General features: G+C 39.9%; 1 protein-coding gene across 1 annotated transcript in view; it reads right to left on the bottom strand.

Annotated features, from left to right (window-relative positions):
• The window catches only part of KIAA1217, a gene marked incomplete at both ends in the record, with an annotated part of 235,736 nt that overhangs the window by 95,165 nt on the left and 113,441 nt on the right, over positions 1 to 27,130 (bottom strand). Inside the window, 2 exons of the mRNA XM_080364217.1 lie at positions 1,021 to 1,216; positions 10,390 to 10,470. Of these exons, the coding sequence (XP_080220343.1) occupies positions 1,021 to 1,216; positions 10,390 to 10,470 (277 nt within the window). The remainder of the gene's footprint in view (positions 1 to 1,020; positions 1,217 to 10,389; positions 10,471 to 27,130) is intronic.

Genomic DNA, 27,130 nt, shown 5'->3' with positions numbered 1-27,130 from the left:
CCTTCCAGCCCTGTTTTCCTCTTTGTTGTGTTTGTCAGATATCACAATACTCTTGACAGAAACTGTCTTAGATTGTTGAGGAACAAGTAAACCACCGTGACAGGCTTATAAGCACGTTATGATTTACAGTCCTGCCTTTCATTTATGTCACTTTGTATGTTGGGAGATGAGTCTGCAGGAAAGCAGCATTTCAGTTTACTACCTCTGAGCAAAACTCTGCCTGCCTCAGCAATCCACACGCAAGTTACACCGCCTTCTCATGGCACTTCAACTGCCCTCTGGTGTCTTCCCTCTAAAATAGCAGCTTTTACTCGTACTGTCCATCAGCTCAGAGCAAAGTCTCCAGGACAAAATCCATCGTCATAAAAGGAGATTTGGTTCACAGCTGGGCTTAATTCAACCCTGAGATATGGGAAGAACGTGGGAAGCAGAGCCATCCACCTGTACTAACATATCACCCGTGTCACCACGCAGATAGAAGGGCACTGCCCCAAAGTAAAGGGCATCTCTGTCAGCTTATCCATTCAGATCTTCCGCCTGGAAAACCACTACCATGCAAATACCAAACTTTTTCACTAAGAGCTGGATCTGTCAGGCAATAATATCTCTACGTTTCTTCCAACTAGGTCTGTCTTTGAAGAGATTATAAAGTTGAAGAGATGATAAAGTAAAAACACCTATGTCTCCTGTCTCAAAATGAGGGTGCAATCTTCTGTTAAGTTCACTGCCACACAGTGTGCAAGCTTGGCAAAAAGGTGCAACACTGGTTTTTAACCATTAGTCAACATTTCATGTCAGGGTCTGCGTCCTTCTCCTTGTTTTATGGAAGGAATTTCACCATTCCTCCAAGTTACCCAGTACTCCATACATTTCCAAAGAACAACCTGACATTAAAAATAATGTGCTACCAAAACCTTTAACTTTTTTTTAACCCCAAACTATTCGAAAAACCATTTTAAATGCACAAAGGAAAAACACAGTCTAAGAGCAGAGAGGAGAAGGACTGAAGCAGGGTCTTACCCAGTGATCTCTCCTTCGTTTGGTTTGCTGATCGCACCACGGGAAGACTTGCCCGTGTGCGACTGCCCCTCGAGAAGGGGGTTGGAGAATCGCCCTCCGACATGGCCTCTAGGGAATCGGCAGATGCTTCAGAGAGACGCTCTGTCTGGTCACCCAAATTGGGCTGTGGGCTCTGGGACGGCTTTGGGCTTCTTGTCTGCAAAACAGAGTATTTCATTATTGGTCTACTGAAACACAAATACAGGGAATAGGGGAAAAACAAAACCAATAACAAATAAAAGATGGAAGAAGTCCGAGCTTCTTCAAATAGTGGTATGCTGAAGGTCACTTCTGTGGAGATTATTTAAGAAAACAGTGTCCTTGAATATTCTGTTAAGGTTTTTATTGTTGTACCTTCACATTGCAAATTTTGTTGCTAAAAAGGCTGCCAGGGTAAGACATGCTGAGATGATGTATGGTAACATCATTTCTTGCTGCTCAAACAGCCACTATAGTGTAGGCATGTCCACACAAACACTTAAGTTGACAAGTCTACTAAGAAAAAAACTCTGAAAAGAAATACTGTGATGTAGTTTTAAGATATCAATTTTAGTATATTCTGCTGTGCCATCTATGAAAGGTACAGGTCATGCAGCAAGGCCAAAACAGCCATCCAACATTTCTAGCTGAAGTCACAAATAATGATTTTGCTGTTTGTTGCCTCAGCATATACCATAAATGTCATCATTAACTGACCAAATTAACTATGATTTTTACTGGGCAATAACACTAGTAAATTGCTAAAGACAATATCTGGAAAAAGCTGACTCTCGGGCGAGGAGATGGCTTCACTTATGCACTTCAGATTACTCTTCATTGTAAGATCTACCCAATAAAAATAGCCTCAGTAGGAGACACTACATCCGCAACATTTTTCTGCTAACTATTAATATAAATGACATTGTATGTGCTTTCTACATAGAGGGGTTGCATTAAGAAAAATACTCAATGCTGTTCAGTGAAACTCTCTCAACCAGATGTTACTATTACTTTGGAAGAATAATTTTCCAGTCTCTCAAGCAAACTCTATATGACAACAAACTAGAACAGACACTGTACAAGCAGAAATTCAAAGCAAAGCAAGATTACTCTCCTAAAACCAGTATGTAAGTATGAATTTTATGAAGGCCTTTAATCAGCAACAGGCACAAGATGTCATAAGACATATATGCCTTCCACTTCCCTACCATTTAAGGTCAGATGCTAGTACATTAAAACCCTCTGTACTAAAACCAATTTCAATTCTAGGCTTGAAGATTCTGTCAAGATCCAGAAAAGATTTTGCTTCTTTCTGGAAAGCCAAGATGACTTGTCTTGCTGACATCTGGTTCCTTCAGTGGTTTTTCAAGTGAAATGAGGTGAGCTTGTTTGAGCAATAGCACAGATCACCTAATATTCCCTGTGTGACCTTGAATGTATGGAGAACATTAATTTTTATTAGATTTTCATCAGCTGGCTACAGAGTCCTGTTGTTGCTAAGTTGTGCAGTTGTTCACAAACTATGATAAATTACAAATACTTCACAAGAAAGCTAAATCCTCCAGAAGTTTTCACTTTTGAAATGCTAATATTAAAATACCTGGTATTATTCAATGTCCTGCAGTGAAATTGTTCCAAAGCACTGAATTTTTGCAGGACTTAAAGCTAACAACATTTTTTTCTCAACAAACTAAAGTATGCTTTGAAGTGCCTCTGACACTGCAGGTTGTAAATACAGTGACTTGTGCCTGCAAACATACAAAGGTTACAAGTGACCTGGAAACACAGAGAAAGAATTTGATTAGTCAGTAATTCTTCATTCAGCTTTCCACAACGGCTTGGAAACCATCACTGCTGAAGTATTTTATTTACACAGGCATGTTACAGAAGTACTATCAAGCCAAGTAATTACAGCTTTGTCGCTCCTTGTACTGATTGATAACTTATCTGTGTGTATCCATTAATAGAGAGCTAGAAGGCACATAATTCTCACTTTCTAGAAAATCATAACTAAAAAATAAAACAAGATGCAATTTAAACAAACCCAGCAAATCAATCTGCAAACCTTCAGAGTTTGTTGGGAAGGGTATTGCTTTTGTTTCTTTAAGAAAAAATATTCTGATAATATGAATCAAGCTTATTTTGCTTTGCTTTGGCTTATTTTTGTTTATCTTTCACTTGAATCCCCAGATGTCATTTGAGACACGCGGTTGTGTGTATATAGTTTACAGACACATACGAGCAGGTGCATATTGAAGCAGTAAGTGGATACTCCATTACCAGAAGCAATAGTCACAGCTTCAGCTCTGCAGTTGCCCAGTGTTTCCTGTCAACGCGCCGACAGAGCCAAACTCAGTGACACTGTGTTAATGTGCTTGTCCCCAGGGCATTTCTTTAGGACCTAATATACAACATCTCAGATCCCTGGGATGATAACGCCAGCGTTACTGTGACTAAAAAAGACCCTTTTGGCAGCCCTCATTTCTCACTCCAAACACTGCAGCCCCAAGAGGCCGACCAGAGCCCGCCGAAGCCAGGCCGAGGCACACCCCGGATTCTGCCCAGTCCTACTCTTAACATACACCAGTGTAAATCCACAGAAGATCTACTCAAGTAAATGGAGTAATACAGATATAAAACCAATGCAAGCTCTTAATGAGATCTATCACATATACCCTTTAAGAAAGGCTTCAAGCTATTTGTCATGCTCAACTTGTGTAAACCTTGCATTTCAGGATTAATTCTGAATTTTAAACAGATTCTAAAAAAAAAAAAACCTCAAACACAGCAAGAACAGCAGCTACTCAAGTAACTGAGAGATGTGTACATATTTGATAGGAAAGCATTTTTATTATTGGTAATAAGACTAGGCTTGATGCTACTTAATAATCAGTGGATTCCTAGGCAGCACTTTGGATGAAAACCAGACCATGAAGTGGGGAGAGGACAAGCAACATTTATGGAGCCATAACCTACAAGGACCTATAAAGGTGGCTGAAAAAAGCAGGGCAATAATCTTCAGCATTATCCAACTCTTGTAATACTTACTAAGTGTGTAGATTCCAGTATCAAGCAAGATAAATAAGACAGATGGCAAAAAAAACATTCAATAAATCGTACAATACATATTTTTTCCACAGAATGTTCACTAACATATTTTAAAATATTCAAAAACTTAAAATAATATTTCAGGAAATGTCCCTTTAAATACTCACCTTTCAGGAACCAGTGTGTACTATAAGCATTTACAAAATGAGTATTCACCATACAGGCCCATGCTTCAGGACCCATCAGAACAAAACCAGAATTGCAATAGGGACTGCTGCTACAAGAGTCAGGATGTGTTGGAACTGCGTGTTGTGTAAATCCGCTGAAAGCAGTGAACAAAACATCACTGTGCCTGGCTGGCTGATCTATCAATAAATACATCTACTAGCAAAGGGGAAAAAACTAACAGAGGAGAAAACTCAAGACATGGTCACAAAGTAGTACCATCCAAACTCAAGACATTTGTAATCAGATACTCCACACATGCACACGGAAACAAGGAAAACACCAGCACTTTCCCAGCCACACCTCCAGGATAAATGCCAGAAAAAGAGAAAAGGGCTCAGACCCGGGCAGTGGGTCTCTCTCTTTTCTCCTGTACCAATACCAGTTCGGTTGCAATTTTCTCAGTCACCCATGGTCTTTCCCGCACAGCTGTATGTTAGGAGACATCCTGCTGCATGTTTTGTTCTGCAATGTGGTTGATTTTCCAGCCAGCTGAGTAGAGCTGAACCTCCTGGAGGACTTCTCTGATAAAAGACCTTGCCCATGCTAGCTCTGGGTAAGAAGCTCAGCAGAAAGGATAAAACGAGGATGAACGATTCTGCTGAAAACATACATATAATTACTTAGTGCTTTGAGATTACTATCTTATTTCATTTTCTTAGTATACAAGGATATAAATCCCTTTTCAAGGTATATATTTAAGTGTAACACATGGAGGCAGCAGTCACAGAACATCCAGTTATCTTTCAACTGCTCTTGGGATTTGATTGAGAATTAAAACTGTTGCTAATCATTCCTCACCATTGATGGCTATCTCTTATAGTTTGTCTAAAGTATGCACTTCCAATATATCTGTTTTAGTTCTTTCACTGACTCAGGAAAAAAAATGCAAAAAAAGTGCAAGGCTCTTTGAATGCAATAAAATTTCAAATAATTAGGAGTGAAATCAGAAGGTACCTGCATAAGGAGAAGTGAAATGCTGCAGAGATGCCAACATAGTGAGCAGCCACAGGGCACCAGAGATGTTCTTCAAGTACCGTGCGTGCTTCTGTCTCTTGTCTTCTGCTCACATTTGCCTCCACTAATCCTCTTACCCTTTTGTTCTACCCGGTTTTATGGCTCTGCTCTTCATAACAGCCTTCCATGTTCATTTTCAGTTATTTTCCATACTAATCTATATAACTGAAACCTTTTTCCTTCTTTTCCTTTTAAAACATCTCTCCTGCAAATTTGCTTCACACATTCTCACAGACAAAAATAAAAAGAACTAAGAAAAAAAAATCCCATGACCTGAAGAAGGATTTAATTTCATCTCTTGATCAATTCACACTTTTTATTTCCTGTCTCCAGGAACTTCCTTATCCTTTATCTTGACAGCAACTTATCTCTTCAGGAGAAGAATCTTATCATACACGTCTTTGAAGTTGCTAGCACTCCTGGCAGTCTACAAATGGCAAGCAAAGACATCAAAAAATGATACACCACTAGCAAAAGAACTCTTTCCAATCACGTTCTCTAAAGAACACACTTAGCATAGGCAAAAAAAGCATGAGTGTATTCTTGACATTTCAAATAAAGAGGAAGAAAAGAGAAAAGAAAAATGAGAACCTGCTTTTCTTGAGCTTCAAGCAAACTATTTGTCCTGTGACTTGTGCTGAAGATGGCTACCGGATATGTGACAGATTGCAAATACACATATAAACAGTCTGTGTTCTATGTATGATGAGTTTATTAACTCTGAAACATTGTCACAGCACATGAGCTCTTATTACTACAACAATAATATTTCTTTCTCACTTGTGTAAAATCCAAATTACGGTTGTCTGAAGGAAGGATCTGCTTTTTCTAAAGATACAGAGTCTCTGGAGTCCCACATTATCACAACTACAGGGTTTTACTTGTCTGGACACGCTATTAGACATATTACTAGAAAGTAAATACTATCCACATGTTCTTATTTTTAAGCATTGGTTGTAACAATGTTTTTCGTAGCACTTTCTCAAAAAAGTTAAATGCTTATACATGTCTATACAGAGTGAAGTTCGTATTACATCTGTGCAACGGATGCATTTGGATACTCTCTCTCACTGGAGAAAGTAGGGGCAGGGAGGTAATTCAGCAGCTGAATACAACACAAAACCATCATCTTTGATGACAAGCTCACTTTTCTCTGTGTTATTTCACCATTATGAGATGGAAAAGTCTATGGCCCACTCCCTTCAGACACCATCAGCTGGAGGTAGCACCATGCCAGGAGCAGGCACACACCAGCATCTGCGCTCTTGAGAGCAGGAGGGCAACTGTCCACTCGACACTCTGCCAACTCTATAGCAGTTGGTTACACTCTTCCCTGTTGTCTGCTAATGGGCTAGCGGATGTCTCGGGCTTTTATTTCTGTGTTTTAAACACAAACATTTCAATGCTTTCTGTTGAATCAATAACAATGAGTTACAGAGCCAGTCCTCGCTCACAAGCACTCACAGTTTGCTGGCAATATTAATTTCTATGGTATGAATAGCCAGACGTCTTTCCTCCTTGACAAGGAGAGACACAGCACCTGAGCCATGCTGCCCACCATTCCTAGCTGCCCCACTTGCCTGCAGCCTCCCTGGCTTTGAGGCATGTTCTGCGTTGGATGCTGAGATTCCCCAAGGCTGCAGCGTTACCGGCCTCCTCCTGCTGCCCGCAGTCCAGGAGAAAAGCCTGAGTTCACTGTAGTCACCATCAGGGGAAAACAAGAGCACAAACCACAGAGCCCTCCCCGAGTTGCCTGCAGTGCCGCAATTAAGCAAAGCAATGAATTCAGTGTGCGTGAACCTGAGGTACAGCCCCGGTGCAGATTTTTCACATGCTGAGGAAGGGAGGAAACAGACCCAGAAGAATTTTCCCACGTAGGGCAAGCATTCCCTTTCCTTCCCAGCATAAACGGGGAGGCGGGGAAGATAACTCAGCCACTGGCACCAGCTGCCACAGGAAGGTGCTACATTAAAACCCAGTAATGTTCAGCCACAGCCATATGTTACCCGAGCCCATCGCCACGGTGGAGTCAAGACACCACACTGACTGGTTATTTTACTCATTTCTATTAATTTATCTGAAGGCAAAACTCCTCTCTGCTTATGACAGGATCTTTAGCACCACTTGTTGTATTCGCTGATGCTGACACCAGTTTCTTTCACTCAGCAGAAAAAAACGCGTCTAATGACGTGTCAGAATTTATCTGCTGTATTTTTAGGTTGGAATGATATTTAAATAATCCTAAAAATCTGCACATTTTCCCAGGAGCCTTGCTAGCTCCTGTTGGTGGCCAGCTGCATGCTCCCTGCTGTGGCAAGCTGCCAAACCCCATTTCTTTTAATCCTGAGTGCTGTGAATCACTAAGCAGGACATCCACAGGCTGCCGACTGCTGCTCGCCCTTCACAGGACCACAGCTCACTCTTGAGCTGGGGGATCCCCAGGGTCTGCAGAGAAAGTTTTTCATGGAACTCTGTTACAAATTACTGACATGAAGCAACATTTTCCAACTTTGGTTCCTAACCATAAGCACCTAGATAAATTGAACCCCGTTCTTCAGGAAAGCTGCGTGTTTACAGTAAAGATATTCATTAGAAGCAATAAAAGCTGTAGGTGCTCAGCACTTACTCTACCAGACCTCTTATTCAGATGTTTAATTGGAGGAACTTGCATTTGAAAATGTTGCCCTAAGGAACTCAGCAGCCCATCTAAGAGCAGCTTAATTGGTCCAGACAAGTCCAGACTGAAATATGCAACATGCTGTGGCATCTCTTTGGAATACATAAGTATCAGAAAAATACAAGCCATCCACACTAAAGTGTAAAAATATTTCTCAGTATGTTTCTGTCCAAATCCAAGGTTTTCTCTTTCTACAAATGCTAGCCTAAGATTTTAGGGCAGAAATTAAACTAAAAGGATAGATAAAACCAATAGTCACCCACTGGTAATAAGTAAAAATCACACTGAATGAAAGAAATCTTTGATTTTAAAATAAAATCATATAACTCTCTGCTTTATTCTAATGCTTTGTGGCATGAAGTATTTCTTTATACATGATAGCTAAATTTTAAAAAATGACTGATCACCTCACTATTTTTTCCCTGCAATGGTTTCTATAGTTCCATCCATTCTGCTCACAGCAAAATTTGTTCTTTCAGTCTCTGTCATATTCTTGCATCAGAGGCTCAGTTTATTATTACCTTGTTTAAATAAGTTATCCATAAAATTCCAGCCTCAACATCAACATTTGTCTTAATTAAAATCTTATGGCAGTTTCAGTTGGAAGCTATTTCTCTTTTCCCTCCTAAAAACCCTACTGCGAAGTATTCATGAGCCAGCATGACCCCTTGTTCCATCTGGGAGATGGCTGCATTTCATCAGCAGAGGGTGAGGTAACTCCTACCTACACAATCCCCAAAACCGTCATGAGAACTCTGAAGATTAAAAGAGGTGATTTTAAACAAAAACTGTCATTATGCTGATTAAAGGGGAAAGATTTTTACATGCTTAAAACCACATGCAAAAAAGAGGGTCGGGGAAAAAAAAAAAAAAAAAAAAAAAGAATATATACCAGATGCCTAAATGTACCTAGGGGATAGTATGTTCTGATTCAAGAAAATGATTATCTACCCATCCCTGTTCTCCCACACATGTCCCAGAGGAAAACAGGAGGAGGGTCTGTTTTTGTGATGTCTGTTTCCCAACGCAAAGGAACACGATGCAGCTGTCCTGGAAAAACCAGTTCTTCTGTGTTTCTACAAGCTAAGAAGGAGTTCTTCATTAACATGCCATTTTAAAAATGACCAAGAGAAGAGGCATGGACAAGAAGGCTGGTGAGTGGGGGTGAGGTCTCTGGGCAGGGTGTGAGGGTGTGAGCTGCCCTCAGCTGCTGGGCCCTTCAGGCCCCAGCAAGAACAACCGCTGGGAACAGCGAGCAGTGGCAGCGCTGCCTCCAGCAGCAGCACATCCATGCTAAAGACTTATTTTTGGCCTCTACACGTGGAAATAACATGTGATGAAGCGCTTATCAGAGCCTGTTGCTCTGTCACCTGCGGGGAGTTGGTGGGCTGCTGCAGGAGAGATGTAGTAGAAGAGAGGAGCCTCTCCTGCTCCTCTCCTCCAACTTGTCACCCTGCCCTTTTAGCTTCTTTTTCCCTCGAGGCCATCTCCTTGGCAAAGGAAGGAGAAGCCCTACTGCTCTCCACACCTCTGCCTCTCCTACCCTTTCCTGTGGTGGGCATGTTAATTTGCCTACTTAAATCCTGTAAGTAGAAACAAAACGAGTCAGGAAGTGACAATTCAGGCGCAAATAAGCCACTGTGCCCTCTGCATGCTCCGAGGCCTCATCCCTTGCTTGCCGCAAGTGCTTGGTGCTTTTGTGACTGCACCTTTGACTGCACCAGAACAGGCAGAGGCACCTTTTACGCTCATATCTAAAAGGCAATGTGCACATGCACTGCCTACATGGGGAAAAAAAGTAGACACCGGTTCTCTATGGCACTACCAGCCATACAGAAATGGAAGAGGAGCTCAACAGGAGGAAAGGTGAGAAATAGGTGACTTCACACGTGCACAGTGTACATATAAGATAATTTTTCAAGTTGCAAAACTAAGCTTTTTTTTGCATGTCAAATACAAAAATATTTCGTCCTGTGCCCACAGAACTGTCCTTAATTACACAGCAAGACCTTTACTCCTTAAGCTAGTTCCAAGTACATATAAATACATAAAGTTAGAACTGGGACAGCTGGTAGAGATCACTTAGTTACCTAGGACGCCCCACTGAATTTTGGTGGATTTCAAAGCCTCCACAAGAGTGTGGACTTCATGTCTATCATGCCATTAAAGTCAGAATTAAAAAATTGTCAAAGGATGCACATGCATCACACTCCCATATGCAATTAATCTATGTGAACAACACTTCACTGATGTGAAATAAAGGGAAAAAGCATGCAGATCCATATTTATTTGAGAATGCTAGTTGTGAAACAACACACACGTAGTTAAAGGGTAACAAACTCAACCCACAGCAGAGTGCAGAAAAAAGAAAGTACAGTACTAACTCTCTGAGAGGATTCAATTTTCATCAAGTACCTTTGAATGTCAAGTTCTGAATGAAGGGAGATCAACATGCACTGCAAAACCTGTGGATCAAAGAGAGAAGAGAAGGGGAGGGGAAAAGATAATTGTTAACAGGAAAAGAGAAAGGAGACCAACAGACATGAAAAGAGAATAACTTGTATATACTGAGAGAGAAAGGAGAAGGCACTGAGAAATAATGCAGGAAAGGCACGTGTGCCAGGGAACAATACGCTCTATCAATACTTAATATGCAATATTCTCAGAACACTTGCTGGACTAATTTCGGATGTGCTATGTGTGGGGGTGTGTCAAAGAAATGGAGAATGTTCTAATGTAAGAGTCAATGGCTGAGTTGAGCCACATAGATTCAAATATATCTAGCAACCATATCTGACAAGAAATTGCAAAATATGCACTCTTAAGAAATTACACTTCTGTGTTGGTTTCACACTTACTATAGAGACATGGAATTATCCACGCAGAACTTAGAATTATTGTATTACTCTTGATTAACCACAATCTTATAAAGAATAAAAGACAAACTATGGTATGAATAAAAAGTATTCTCCAATCACATCTCTCTTTACTATTCTACATCTGATATTAAAGCACACAAAATGCGAAAACGTGCCAAAAGGGGTTTAAGGGCCAAAAAACCCCAAACATTTTTCCCTCCAGCACATGACTGAGATGCAAATTGCAGGGGAAATTGCCTAGTGCTGTTAAAGTCCTTATAGGTGAAGGCTCTATATTTTCCTTAATCTTCATTTGCCTGTGTAGTGGAGGTGGGGGTAAAAGAGATTTTGTATAGTGCTCTGAACAAGCTTCTCTGAGCAATCGATTCCTCCTTCAGCTGGAGTCAGGCTCCCACGACAACTGCTGCTGCCCTGTTCAGAGCATGCAGCTATTCATACCAGGCAAAGAAACGCAACTGCTTTGATAACAAGGACGTCGTTGTTAAGGAATCTTATTTAGCAAGTAATTATAATGCCAACATCATAATTAAGAGAGTAATTCAAAGAATCTTTTGAATTTTACAAACCCAGGGGGTATGAGCATATGAGAGCTGATTCTGGGGATGAGATAAGCAACATATAAGTATGCTGTGATTTTGCATGTTTTTGTCGACTGGATACTTTGGAAGGGCAGTGCCATTTTATTTAAAGAGAACAATAGATCATTTTTCTCCCTATGATAAATGCATCATTTAGAATTGTTCAAGTAAAATGCAGTTTTTACAAATAAGCTCTTTATGCAAACACAGTACAAATTAAACGTAGCCTTCCGGCAACAACTGGATAAATTCCAATTCCAAACCACAAAGACAAAACAGTCTGTTGCTAATGTCTCAGTAATACTGAAACTGTACTAGGGTTTTCCATGTTTTTATAATGTTACCACCCCACACATGCAAACCAGAAATTCTATTTGCCCTTTAATTAAACTATTCTCCTGATTAAAAAGAAAAAAAGTTATGGATTCTCTAAGGACTAAATTGTATCTCAATGTCAAATACATGAGACTTCCAAAGGAAAAATGAATACTGCATGTTTGCTTGACATTCAGGCATCATTACACATCAAGACTACGCTTTGGAAGGGATACGACTCTGTACAATGTAAGGATTAAAAGAGTGCAACACTTGCCCTCCCTAAAGCCATTGCATAGGATCAACTTGAGCTATAATACTTTGTTTCCTCAAACCCTGTCACCTCATGGGGAATTACAACTATGCCCCTTTTTTCTGGACTTTCCTACTCCCAAAGGAAGTGAAACATCAATTCTGACCTAGAGGTGGGTAAGGAAATGAGGATGCTTGACGAAACCAGCAACACTTCCCACCCTCACTCCAGGGAAAATGTTGTCTGTATCCTTACCTCTCTCCCTCCTCTTATAGAATATCCTGAGTTGGAATGAACCCACAAGGATCATCGAGTTCAACTCCTGTTCCTGCATGTGACAGCCCCACAGTTCACACCATGTGTCTGAGGGTGTTGTCCAGTCTTGTTTCGAACACTGTCAGGCTCGGGGCCGTGACACTTTCCTGGGGAGCCTGTTCCAGTGCTCCACCACCCTCTAGGGGAAGAACCTTTTCCTAATGTCCAAACTAAGCCTCCCCTGGCACATCTTCCTGCCATTCCCTTGGGTTCCGTCACTGGTCTCCAGAATTCGGCACCTGCCCGTCATCCTCCCCTTGTGAGGAAGCTGTAGACTGTGATGAGTTCTCCCCTTAGTCTCCCCTTCTCCAGGCTGAACAAACCAAGTGACTTTAGGCATCCCTCATACAGCTTCCTCTCTAAATCCTTCACCAACCTCATAGCCCTCTTCTGTGTGGAGGAGTTTCTATTACATGGAGATTTGTTACTGAACTAGCCAGGCCCAAAGGAATTTCAAGGCCACCTCAGAAAACAGGACCTGCTGTGGGAGAGAGGCAGTTCTGCAATAACAGGGCCTCAACATGATGTACATCAATGGACCTATCAGCAGTGAGACTCCAGCACATGGACAGCTTGTGAACGTAGATGATATCCAATTAGTGAATGCATGCTTGGAGCATGGACGCGTGATCAGAGAATAGTTGCATATATAAGGAGGCTTGCTTCTGTAATAAATGCCTCTAGCTTGATTCACACTGAATCGGAGTGCAGGGTCCTTTATTCGCTCCAACACTTCTGGACACTCTCTAGCAGTTTAATATCTTTTTTATCCTGTGGCGCCCAGAACTGCACACAGTGCTCCAGGTGAAGCTGCACCACTGCAGAGTACAGTGTTATCATAACGTTTTGTTTTAATTGTTTTTTAATTGTTTTTTTGATTGTTTTAATTTTGTTTTAATTTTAGAGCAAGTAGATGAGGATTTGCCGTTAAAATATAGAAAGCTAGTCCACCTAGATCCAGAAGTCTCTCCCTCCTCCAACGGGAGCTGATGGAAACTCATATGGATGCGATGTAGGATTAAGAGTTAGCATTCTCTGAATAGACACAGTCTGGCAGGTAAAATAAACCACGCACAAATACAGAAGCGCAGCTGCAGTGCAGCAGCAGGCTTCACCGATTACTTTGTAAGGTAGCACATGGAGGTAAATAAGGCCTCCACAGTGTTCTATAGCAAACTTTGGATCACCTAAAGAAGATCCAAGCATGCCAATATGGCAGAAATATAATCAAGACCATTACTGCAGCCCACGTAAAGACCTTATTATGAATGAAATTTGAAGACATTTGGGTCTGAATCCAAACCTGAAGCATAGCTTCCTTTGGAACTTTCCAAAATATTTCTTAACTTTCATTATTCCTTTCCAAACTCAACACCACACTGATGCCTTCATCAGCACTCTGATGACCTCAAGGGTATTTAAAGAGGGAAAACAATAATGATCTATTTCTTCCTTTCCTCCTAGATTGTAGGGGAATACTACTTTTTTTTTCCATCTGTGGGCACGCATGTGGATATATATAGTCCACAATGATAGGAAATGAATTCAAGGAGAGCTTTGCAATTTCCAAATGCATCAAGGGCTGCAATCTCACCCACCCTGGGACAAGTTCCTGGGACAATTCCCTTGTCTCCTGCTTCCCTCACCAATTCCATCATTGTTCCAGAGAGGTGAGGCATCCCCAGCATGAGAGGAGAAACAGGATGTTGGAGCAAATCCCACAGAAGATTAAAAAACCCCAGACTTGACTTACTAAGAAATATAGAGCTGTAGAGTGCAGAACACTCAACCAACGTGCTCTGAGCAACCTCTGCTGGCCAGCAGATGGGATCCCATGCTTCCTCCTAAACAGAGCTCTTTAGAGCCTATGATTTCACTCCCATATATGAAAATGCAGATCCTTAATCTGGTTGCAATGAACATCACTTGACCCGCTTGAACAGCATGAGGACAATCTATAAAAGGTGGGCCTGTTCCAGTGAGCTGGAAGAAGTACAGGGATTACCACAGTTTGTCACCAAAGATCTCAGAGCAGAGAGGCTCCTATTGAAACCAGTGTTAAGTCTTCATGAATTCTGAAAGCAAAGAGCCAGAATAAAAGGGGTACCAACTCCTGTCCATGTTGGATTGGCATGCAAAGAAAGAGATTAATACAGGCAGGTAGACATATAAAGGTAATATGAAGAAAAAAAATCCACAAAAGAGCATAAGTAATTTCCTTCAGAAAAAAGTGGGAAAAGAGGCCAAGAAGAAAGTAGAAATGAAGGCTGGGACACAGTGTGCAACTAATGGAATGGCTCTAGAGCCTCGCTAATGGCAAGTCTGAGCAGGACAGGGTGTTAATGGAGAAAAACTGATTTCAGGAGCCCGTCTTTATTGTAACAAGAAAAGTACCAGAAGCAAAGGCAACGGCTGCCAAACATGTTGCTTTTGAACTTTAAACCTAAATGGAGTGAGTGGTGGCCCTGGAAAAAAGGTGTAGAAAGCTAAAGGTCACAGGAGGAAAGCAAAGATGCCAGGAATGTGCTGAATGTCATCAAACAAAGTCATAAGAAAAGTCTGGTGAATACCACTTGTAAGGTAGTACCCAAAGGATTAGTGTGCAGTAACTTAGGGAGGACAAGGATTAATATCTTGGGGCTGACTGATTGCATTAGTCATTATCGTAGGGCCTTCATAACAAGGGTGAATGAACTGTAAGTCTGACTTGTGGGATCTGCTTGCTAAGCAGATCAAAGGAAAGTATTCACTATTTTATGCAGGATCAGGCCTGCTACACACTGAAATGCTAAGTCTCCAAAGGAAAACAGAGATCCTTGAGACACTTCTGTTGGTGATTTAGTAGGAGACAACTGTCCCCCTGAGTCAGCCTGAAATAATGTCACAGAAGGGTGTGAGGACTGTGATATGCTCCCACTGCAGGAATGCAGCACTGCTGCTCTTGCTGGCAGTGACGATACAGGCCAAGTGCCTTTTCACTGAGGTACTTGGCAGTGCCATGAAAGAGGAGAAATCCAGGAGCACATTAAGTTTCCCCGTTTTTTTCAAGTCCATGTGATATGCCTTCGATTTATGCTTCTGATGGATTTCAGAAGGGAAGTCCTTACAAAGGAAGAATACATTAAACATGTTACATTTATCACGGGCCACCCAGGAAGATGACACAGCTGCTGAGATGAGAAGTGGCTAAAACCAGAGAAATGCAGGGGTACAATGTGAAGCAAAGCTGGGTTAGCCAGGACATTACAATACCAATTAGTCTTCCCTCTAGTTTATGGTCTCTGGGTAAGATCCTGCAGAGACATGCAATCAGCCAGTGCTCGAGGGAAATGATAATGAAAAAGCTTAAGATGAGTATGTAGATGATAATACACGACTAAATGAGGTGCTGACTCATAAGTCCTCTTAAGCAGCCTGAAACTGAAGGAAGGAAATGAGGATCAACTGCCTATTTCCTGTGCAAAATGGTTTTGTGGGGAGGATGCAAGAGAGTGATAGTTCTCAATAATGCTGGGATGGGAAAAAGTCAGGATGGGCTCACGCCAAAGAGGTTCTTCCAACAGAAATGTTAAGTGCACAAATAACTGCCAAAGAAGGGAAAGGGTGAAGTCTTTTATCACATGAAAATGCAGAGTCAATGTACAGGATCAACTGCAAGCCATCTGCAAGGCAGCATTTAAGCAACTGCAGAAAAAACTGAGATGGTCAATGACAAATGGTTCAAAAGGAAGCACGGAAACAAGACGACCAGTGAAATGTAAACCAGGAATGCAGTCAGAGAGATGAGAACAAAGGAAGAGATCTGTACAATACATTAGGACTTCTTATGTTTCAGGATTTGCGTTTTCCAGCACACTCTGCATATACAGCATCCCTCAAACTATATATGTTCTTTGGCTCCAACTCATTGAGCATTACAGCTAAAAATGACACATGTTAACTTGGCAAACTATTTTCTAGAAATTAAAAAAAAAAAAAAACGTCTCCTCTCCACTGTTGTTTTTGTCTTTTTCTCAGTTTATCTCAAAAATTTCCTAAAACCTTGTGTTTTGTTTAATTTTTGTGAGGATTAAAGCTAAGATCATACTTTATATTATTTTGTGTAATATTTAACAAACATTAAAATAAAACAACTAGAACTAGACAAATTCTAAAATTTTCAAGGGAATCAGATCATACTCCGAATCATACTTTTTTAGAGATATAATATAGCTGCACCTTTAAAGTAAAAAATAGTCTGGTATTCGAGAGGTTCAGAAGTTCTCCAAGGTCACACAGCCTTCCCTCTTTTGCTGTCTCTCCACCCCTGTTGAGATCCTATGTTGAAACTCCATATTTTTGAACTATCTCAACAGAAATACAATATTTTATCTATATACCTGTTTACATGAAATATCAAGGAAAAATATAACTTCTTATTCACTTTAAAGGACTTATAAGTTTAGGGGGTTTTAAGCAAGATCCTGCCCGGTATAGTACATTTCATTCTTTGCTCCATCATGGATTTATGTTTAATAGTATATAATTGAGCACACAATTAATAAGAATCATATGAGTCCATGAGACTATTTTTGTGAACAAAGTTAGGCATTTGGTTGTTCTTGGGCCCTAATGACTATAGAGATGAGTGCCCATCAGACTCCTGACTTTCCACATTTCACGAAAAAGTAACCAAGAAAATAAATACAAGAAATCATTCCTGTACCTATGATCTGTCTGTCCCCTGCTACAGTGTTTAAGTATCACTGTGCAATGCAACATGCAAACCCATACTTGTTGGTGCAGGCTGGATAAAAAAAAGATGGTTTGGTCTAATTTCTCTAAGGTAATCTGAACCTGATATGAAACTGTGAATCTGAACCTTCATCACTGTTCTGTAAATGAAAAGCCTACATTGTACAGACATGGCAAAATGAAAAAATATTGGCTGAATATCTCAAAGTTGGTTTCCTAATGAGGAATACAAGTTTACAAGGAGGTACCTCCCAACACCTCCTACTAATTCTCGTAAGAATTGCAGGGAACACAGCAATTTTGAATTAGTAGTTTAATCAGGGTTTTTCAGCCACTGACATGTAATATGTGAGATATCTAGCAGTTCAAATTTCGACTCAGACACTAAAATTTGCTAAGTTAAGTGGCAAGAATATTGTCTACCATTTTTCTGTGTCCATCCTACAGTTAGAAATGGGGACAATTAGACAAACACAGTACCTTTGTTTCCAATAGTCTGTCTCCCCTATTATTAATTCCCTTCCTCTTATCATTATCATCTCTTCTTGGAACTGCAGTATATTGCTGAAGACAAACAATAAAAAACTATTATGAATCTTTATAGAGGAATAAAGAAACAATGATGACCTAAGAAGGAAAAGATTTTCATGAGCTGTCTCCAGTATTTTTAAAAGTAAGTAAGAGTAATAGAGAAAATATGATGTTTAAAGAATATAGCTGTTTCCCTCTCTCATTTTTCTGTGGCATTTTTCTCCCAGCTTTATTTAAACAACTGGCTGACCTGGTGATTCATACAATAACCATCACTGAAAAGCACAGTATGGTGTATGCAATGACAACTGATGGTCCACTGAGAACAACCTCCTCTGAAATGCAGAAAAAAATGCATGGCCTTGATATCTTCCATTGCTCAGATTTAACTGTAACGTTTCTTTTTTAAGTTCTCTCTTTTAGACTTCATTTTGGCCTTCACTGTTGGTTAAATGTACCTTATTGTCTAGGTTGTGATCAGCTTATCCATTTAAACCTTATAAAAGCTACGCAAAGTGATCAAAATTTTAATTATTTCCTATTCAAAAATATAAGCTTACAGGACTTGCTCCCATCCCAAAAGAAAAAAAAAAAATATATATGGCAATTATTCCCAAGACAGAATAAACAAAAATGTGGTGGTACACGGACTTTTTTCTACCTTTATGCTGTGTTCCTCCATAAGACAAAACAAGATTAATGGACAGGTTTTCTAACAACTTAAACCCCACAACTCCAAATGATGGGAACTGCAGGTCTCTGCCAAGGAGCATCATCTTAACTACTGCCTTAGACAACTTCAGGGAAGACCTTGTGCAGTACAGTACCTGCCTATGACTGGATGCCAGGGGATGGCACCCAGTAGCCTGGTTTTATGCTCAGCTCTTACGGAAAGCCATAAATTACTTCATTTACGTGCTTCGATGGGCCTAATTTCTTCTAAGAAAATGAGTTGTAAAGCAGAAGCAATCTAGAGAACATCCATGGAGGGTAATCTGGGTTAAGACAGATCAATCCAGAACTGTAGTGGCAACCCTATTCCTTGAAGAGTGTTCTCTGACCAATTAGTTCTTGATATACTAAAGCATTCTTACAAAACTTTCACTAGTAAGAATTCCCTTGACCACAGAGAAATGTGTGAATAAATTTGGTCATGCTCACTTTAAACCGTATACAGCAGTAATCTCTCAAACATGCTCTAATCCTTTTCCCCCACACCAAATCCAATGTCTTTCAAAAAAACAAACCAAACCAAACCACAAACAAACAAACAAAAACAAACAAAGCCACAAAACAACAAAAAAAAACCCTGAACCCAAAATTCTTGTTGAAGTAGGCTCGCAAAGACGGCAAATCATAGCTTTCTATGGTCTGAGACTTATCAAGATCTGGTTCCTACTTCAATCCTTACGAAACCACTTCTCTTGTCCTTGGCCCACCATATACAACAGAAGTCACAACACCTATCTACCTTACAAGGCTTAGGCAATAATTAACTCATGAACAGTTTCTAGTACGCTGCAGGGAAAACTGCTATAGAAAAGTATCACATTTATATACCACACTAAATTTGCTATTAACCTCCTGTAAGGATCACAAAGACTCAGCACAGTAGTCAGGTTTTGTTAACCACAATCTCCTATATTTTCTCTTAGAATACCTAAAACTTTGAAGTACAACATCAAACATAAAAAGCCTACCTGTCTTATTGTTAACTGAATTTATTACCTTTCACCCTTTCTTAAATACATACCTGTCATCTATACAATTACGAGAGAGACATGAGCTCAGAAATGTCTTCGTGCAGCATATTCCAGCTTACACTTGAACAGTTGTAGAGTAATTAGAGTGGAATTCAGCAGAATAAGTCAGTCTTATTATCTCATAATATCGGTTATCTCAGTGAGAAAAATACTAAGTACATATAATGCTACACACAGCGAGATTCTGCAAGGTCCTGAGTGAATCCTGTTTTTGATACAATCAGATATCACTGCTATGATAATAGGGGCTAATTAACACCAGCCAACATTAGCTTATGTAAAATTATATTGACATCACGATTGCAAATTAACACTAAGTTTTCATTGATAAGGAAATTTAAATATTAACTTATATTTCACATTTTTATATAGAGAGAGACATTCAAATATTGTATATGGTTCAAATGTCCTTATTGCAAAATGTCTTAGTACACATTGCAAAAACTACTTCTCAAAATTATCTACTCACATTTAGGGGATACAATGAAAAACTAATAATAAAAAAACATCTCAGCTCATTCATCAGAAATGTCAGTTCAAATGTATCCCCGTTTGGAACCAACAGACGGATGCTACTGGCTTTACAAGCCTTGCAGAGCAGGGATAGAGCTGGAGTTGGATTTCAAGAGTTGACGTCATAATTGTTCACAAGCCAACACAGGGCTTTAAAACTGAAAAGAATCCACAGCATATAAAATGGTTTCCAACTTGTAAGGGGTCCAGGCCCCGTGTCGGTGGGTAACAATTTGCAATACAGCTTAGGGGGAGGGGATATAACACTTTCATGCAGAAAGGAATGTGCAATTCTATATTCTTATGTGCTACAAAGGGAGATGTCTTTCTAAAATCTTGTTTCTTTGTATTGTACATGTCCTCTCTTCAAATGCTTAAACATTTCCCACTTTGGGATCTTTACTTTTTAACATCTTTGTTCATCAAAAAGCTTTCTTTATAGTTACAGTGCTAGTACCACTCATAAATGACAAAGTATTGAAAATTGATAGAAAGCAAGTCTAATATGAGCCAATGGATATATTTTCTGGAAATCAGAGGGAGATGCAGTGAAAAGAGGACGTGCACTTAAATTTTCTCTTTGATGATTTACTTTTCTTTTAGCATATATGCATTAGTATTCTTAGAACTGTTGAACATTTACCAAATCAAAGATTAAAACCTTGAAATGAAGTAACATTTAGTAGACAAAACCAGATAAGCAGTACATAATTTCTTCTGCTGTTACATGAACATTCAGTGACCTCATATTCCTCAGTGCCTCCCCTCCCCTAAATTCAGCAAAAGGCAATGTTATCTGTTCAAACAAAGAAGATATACACAAATATTTGAAAAAGCTGTGCCTCAGTCTTTTCTAACTACATGTTATGGTCTTCACGACCCAATAAACACTGTAGCGAGAACATGATGTACAATAGGCTCATACTCAAGCATTATCCATTACTGGGAGGAGTGGCTGACATGCCATAAGGCTGTGCTGCCATCCAGCGAGACCTGGACAGGCTGGACAGTTGGGTGGAGAAAAATTTAATGAAATATAACAACGGGAAGTGTAGAGTTTTGCATCTGGGTAGGAACAACCCCAGGTTCCAGTATAAGTTGGGGAACAACCTGTTAGAGAGCAGCGTAGGGGAAAGAGACCTGGGCGTCCTGGTGGACAGCAGGATGACCATGAGCCAGCACTGTACCCTTGTGGCCAAGAAGGCCAATGGCATCCTGAGGTGTATTAGAAGTTGTGTGGTTAGTAGATCGAGAGAGGTTCTCCTTCCACTCTATTCTGCCCTGGTGAGACCCCATCTGGAGTACTGTGTCCAGTTCTGGGCCCCTCAGTTCCAGAAAGACAGGGAACTGCTGGAGAGGGAGTGGAGCATCTCCCTTATGAGGAAAGGCTGAGGGAGCTGAGGCTCTTTAGCTTGGAGAAGAGGAGACTGAGGGGTGACCTCATTAATGTTTATAAATATGTAAAGAGTGAGTGTCATGAGGATTGAGCCAGGCTCTTCTTGGTGACAACCAATGATAGGACAAGGGGCTATGGGTATAAACTGGAGCACAGAAGGTTCTATTTAAATTTGAGTAGAAACTACTTCTCAGTGAGGGTAACAGAGCACTGGAACAGGCTGCCCAGGGAGGTTGTGGAGTCTCCTACTCTGGAGGCATTCAAGACCTGCCTGGACGCCTTCCTGTGTAACCTCATCTAGGTGTTCCTGCTCCGGCAGGGGGGATTGGACTAGATGATATTTCGAGGTCCCTTCCAATCCCTAACATTCTGTGATTTGCCTGGTTACTGAAACTGCAAAATCCAGTTATTTAGAGGTAGCATACAAAAGGAATCATGCCTCCACAGAAGCTCATGGAATATGTTCTGCTACCAGCATTAAAAGAGGGCTAGGATTTCATGCCTACTGTGTCATCCTCTTCTGGTGCCTCTGTGTCTTAGAAATGGATTTGAAGAAAGAATGGATTCTAACATATTGTTCTTTCAGGAGTTTTCTGAGAATAATTCACTTTCCAAAAGGTGATTCTGTAGGAAATTACTTCTAAAGCAAATCATACTGGCAGTGGTCCTTTCCACGTGTGTCTGAACATGGGTGAAGGTGCCTAACCTTGTGAAAATAAACGTGTTGACAGACTCTGCTGACATTCTACAGTAGTTTTTGCCTGCTCTGTCTTGGTATTATCTTGGAAACTAGAAAATAATTCCTGTTTTGGCCATGGAGTAATACTTTTTTTTTTTTTTTTTTGGTCTTTGTTCGTCATCATTCATTGTACTATTTTTGTTGGATAGAAATACACCTTTATTCTCCAAACAGTAGTGAAATGCATACTCTCTGTTTCCAAACGTCAAGACCTCCTGTTCTCTGATATAACAGTCAGTAAGGAAAACTCTGTGCATGGTAGGTTACAGCATCTAAGTGTGCATTGTAGAGGTGCATTTTTTCCCTTCAGTGTCCTCAAAGGGTTACCTTGCTTGCAACTTGCATCAATTCTGACTGAGATGGTGACCCTGAGATGCTGATGACCCAGTAGTACTGTACTGCTCAACATGGTGTTCACAACATAAACTGATGACACAGGTGTAGTTGGCCTCAGGAATAATCTCCAGCTTGACTAGCTAAGAAATGCAGCTCTTATTCTCATCCACACAGAAAGGAGATGTAAAGATAGTTTGTGTTGCAAATAGTAGGTGTATGACAAATATTCCATTCTATAGGATCTTTCATCAGATTGATGCAGGAGACTGAGGAACTTGTTTTTTTTGAGTCCTGAAGGTTCAGGGCAAGAGTAATTCAAAACTGAAAAGCTACTCTGATTTGAGTAACTCAAGTGGGAATACTAAGTTCTTATTAAGACATGAAAATATTCCAGACTTCTATTCACATTGACTGTGTTACCTTAATATCCCTTTAACCCTCTTAAATGAGTTCCCATCATCAGTCATTTTCTCTAGTTATTTAAATTCCCAGAAGAAACATTATTTCTCTATTTCTAAAAATCAAACTGAAAAGCCAATCTGACAATGAAGGTGGATTAAGGAGAATTCTGTGAAAGCAGATGTTAAAGGGAGTTCACTGAAAGTTAGGTAGTATAAGAAAGCCAAGTAGAAAAAAAAAAAGTCTAGCAAATGATCATATTGGCTCTGACATGCATCGACTGAGCTTTCAGTTCTGCTTCTCTCAGGAACTGAATAAATGGTTAGTAATTTTGATAGTACCCAATAAGGAAAGGGAATAAGTTGTACAACACTGTTGAAAGAAATAAATTTATGTTGAATTTTTCTGAAGGAACACTGAATTCTGAAAAGAAATAATCATTTGGCTATTACAAAAACTATTAATAAATAATCTCATGTCATCTATCTTTCTGCCAGAGCTCTAACAGGAAAAAAAGTAGGGCGTAGCAAAAGGACCCAGCAGCAGCAATACCCAGTTGGCTCTTCTGATTCACTGGTGTAATTCAAGAAATTTATGACTCCATAGACCCCTTTGGGATGTGAAGTGGCAGACTGTTTGTTGATTTCATAAATAATGGTTTAGATTCCTTCCTAATATCTATTACCTTTTTATAAATGTCATTTACATTTTCCTGTCCGGAAAACTGAAAGCTTTTAGGAAAATTCTCATGAAGGAATTTTAGGTTCTAAATAGTAATAATTGTTAGAACAACTTTATCTGAGTTTCAGAACTCAAAGGTGTGAAGTACAAATGATGTGACTACCTGTTTGTAAGACACAGAGACAATCCAGTATCAGATTATACGATTTATAAATGAATGGTTTAAAATGCTACCAATTTTTTCTTTTTTATTAAAAGGTAGACCCTTCTTTAGGAAATGTTTGACTGATAAGGGCAGACAGAACTTCCCAGCAGTATTGCTTATGTTGGAGATTACAAAAATAAATTCTGTGTAGAAGGAAAACTAAAACTGTTCTACCAAGAGGAATGAGAGAAATGCAGACAATAGAATATTACAGAGAAAAAAGAAAGCAAGCGAAGAACATCCAGAAAAGTACATTTCTAAATTAGCTAGATACTTTTTCTTGACTGAAAAGCAAATGAAAATGAAAAAAAAAGTTTGTGTGGCCTAACAGCACAACAAAAACCACAAATGTCTCTAAAAGCATTTTATAGACAATGATGATTTTGATAAACACTCTCCCATCATGAACCCTTTCAACTGAGTTAATAGAGTCTGCATGTCCTGTTTACACAAAATACTTCACAGAAACTTGGAAAAAAGCTATGCTGAAAGTGGGCAACTCTTCTTCATGCCTTAGTAAATACTAGACAAAGAGTGATAACATATGGTCTAGAATGAATCCTTATTAGATAGCATTTGAAAGAGGGAGGGAACAAAACAGTACTTACCCTTTGAAAACTTTCTCCTGAGGATCTACGAAAGACACCAACTTATTAAGGTCTGCAACACCAGCTACAGCATTATTGTGCGAGGACTGAGAAAGGTGCGTTAACAACACAGTCCAAGTAACAGGTAAAACAGTTTGCGAACTCCCGTTACTTTGTCAAATGTATACCCTAAGAAAGTAAGTAAACAAACAAAAACCCCTACCAAATGTTAACCTTCACGAGGTGAATGAATCGCTTCTCAGATGAGCTCTCAAACTCCAGACCACACATAAACAGACAGGATACGCCTGATTTCAGCTGCAGGGATGACAAGGGCCAGTAGCGCTCAGCCACTTTGAATATCCTCAACTCCTCGAAGCTGAGACCATAAAAGCTGTGTTGTAGATCAGATGAGTTAAGGTGGCTACAGAACTCTCCTAGATTGCCTCACACTGGGCAGTTTGAAGGAGGTTACAAGCAGTGGGGGAAGACAGCTCCAGCCCTACACCCTTCACCTGCCAAGTGTCACCTACAGGGCTGCATATGTTTAGATCTATAGACAAATTTCCAAGGAGAAATTTTTGCTAGCTCTCAAGCTGCCTGATTCATGTCCGTGCAGGGCAGGTTACCAAGATAAACAGGGACCTCTGTCCCACAGCACAGCAGCTCTTCCAGTCACGGCCCCTATGATGGCATCTCCTCAATTGCACATGAATGCGTTGCTTGCATCAAATGTTGCGATTGCTTATATGGGAAAATACTGTATGGCAATATATGGAATAGATTTAGCTTCATTTCATTAATGTGCAAGGAAAAGTCAGTCACATGTGAAGAGCCAGGTTTCTTTCTCTCTAGACTGCCACAAACCATCCATGGGTGATAGATAAGAACACGACAGACCATACCTAGCCTTCACATGTGCCTCAAATTGTATGGTATTTCCTTTCTGGCTAAAAGGAATAATAAAGTAGTATTTTTAAAGTGCAATCACAATGCATTATAGCACTTGAGAAATTCTTCTAAGAATCTCCTCTTTTCAGGTAAGATAAAGTGTGTCTCTTTGATAGTCAAATATGGTTCCACAGAAACTGATAGCAGCACAAAGAAGGGAAAACCAGTTAACTGTATGAACTTAAAAATCTTTTCGGTCAGTATGGAACAGTGGGATCAGAGAAGACAGCTCTTCCTTTGGACAGCATAATTTTCAAAGGTTGTTTTCTTTGGCAGAAGGGGGTCTTCCATTTCTTGGGAAAATTAAATGAAATAGCAATAAAAGTAAACTGATAAAGACCTGCAGAAAATGCTATGCAAATTGCTGCAAGTACAGTCACAGCCTACCACCTCAAAGTGCTGCATTCCTAATGCCTGAATCTGCTATTTCACAACATCCTGTATTAACAGCAAAACACATTTCCAAACTGTATCTCTCCATTTTGTGTGTATTCTTTCCGGACCAGGCTTAGCTCATTAGAACTACAAGACTGCTCAGAGGCAATTTAGATTTCCTCTGTCTATTGGAAAAACAGAAGCATCACAAGAAACCTTTTATCAGTGTGCTACTGGGAAAAAAAAAGCTAGGAGGCAGAAATGGGATAAAATCCTTCTAGACCTCCTTACAGTTGAAAATTGGCCAATTCAAAGAATAATTTCTAAAGCAACAGAGCATGCTTCATCTCTTTTCCAATTACTATTTTCTGGTTAATAAGTATGACCTCTGCAGCAAGGCGTACAGCTTCCTTACGGCACTGTAGTTTCAAAGAAAGGAATTTTAGTAAACTTACTGGTGAAAGAAACACATTTCAGTATTAAAGTACAAAATCCTTGTGAACTACGTTTCAGGCTATCGTTCCCTTTCTTGATTTTCTTATGTTAACTGCAGTGGTTCAGAAAAGCACACAAAAATGCTTGCCGTGAAGTACACATTTTGCTGGAAGGAAGAAGTCAGCTATTCATATAGTTGAATTCGGTAGCACAGAGCTGATGTAAAATCTAAAGCACTAATGTATTTCTATAAATGGCAAACAAAAGCTTGGCCCTCTGAAGATAAGTAGCTTTAACAGTCTGGCTTCTAAAATAAGAGTACCCAAAAATTCCTTCTTAGTGTTAACTATCAATTATTAATTTGAAGCCATGGGGAATAAAAGTAATAGTGTGGACTATTAACCAGACTTTACTTCGAATTTTCAGTGGCTGTTTTGTTTCCAACAAAGAGATCTTACGCCAATATGCTTTAATTTACTTGCTAAATAAAGCAGGCAGATCCCATAATACAATTTATGCTTCAACTGTAACTGCTTGCCTTATCCAGGACCCAACAACACAGGCCAAATTTGCCAATAACTATTCATATCTTACAGACGAAAGAAAAAGCCTGTTTACTAAACTAGAGTCTAGGTAGTAACAGCAATGTACATGAGCTCAAACAGAGACTTGTTTTCGTTCTCAGGTATTGTCAGGCAGTCAAATTCTGCCAGCCTAACTCATGTTGAGCAGTGCTTAATCCCACAGCAAATCTCTCTGAATTTCTAGCACTGAAAACAAACAAACAAAACCAGAGCACTCACAAGAAACGATTCAACTACTTTCAAGTAGGTGGAGGCGCAGCTGGCAGATCAGATGTTTAGGGGATTTCTACTGTATATTTTGTCTTCATAATTTTATATCTCTATTTTCATCATTCACTATTACCGTAATTCTCTTCCCTGTATTATCTTCAACTGGCAATTCTTAGGGTCATGTCATACCCCTACAATACCATGAAGACATTCAAAGTATAAATGGCCCATGCATTTGGTGACTGTCCATCCCCATAGACACTGTGATACAGGAGGGCCTTGCCACAGAGAGCAGCTCAATGGCACCTGGCATGTGAAAGCGACCCTAATTTTCACAGCTAATTGC

Source organism: Nesoenas mayeri, assembly GCF_963082525.1.
Source record: "Nesoenas mayeri genome assembly, chromosome: 2".
NCBI classification, from domain to species: Eukaryota; Metazoa; Chordata; class Aves; order Columbiformes; family Columbidae; genus Nesoenas; species Nesoenas mayeri.
This window is presented reverse-complemented; position numbering and strand designations above follow the sequence as displayed.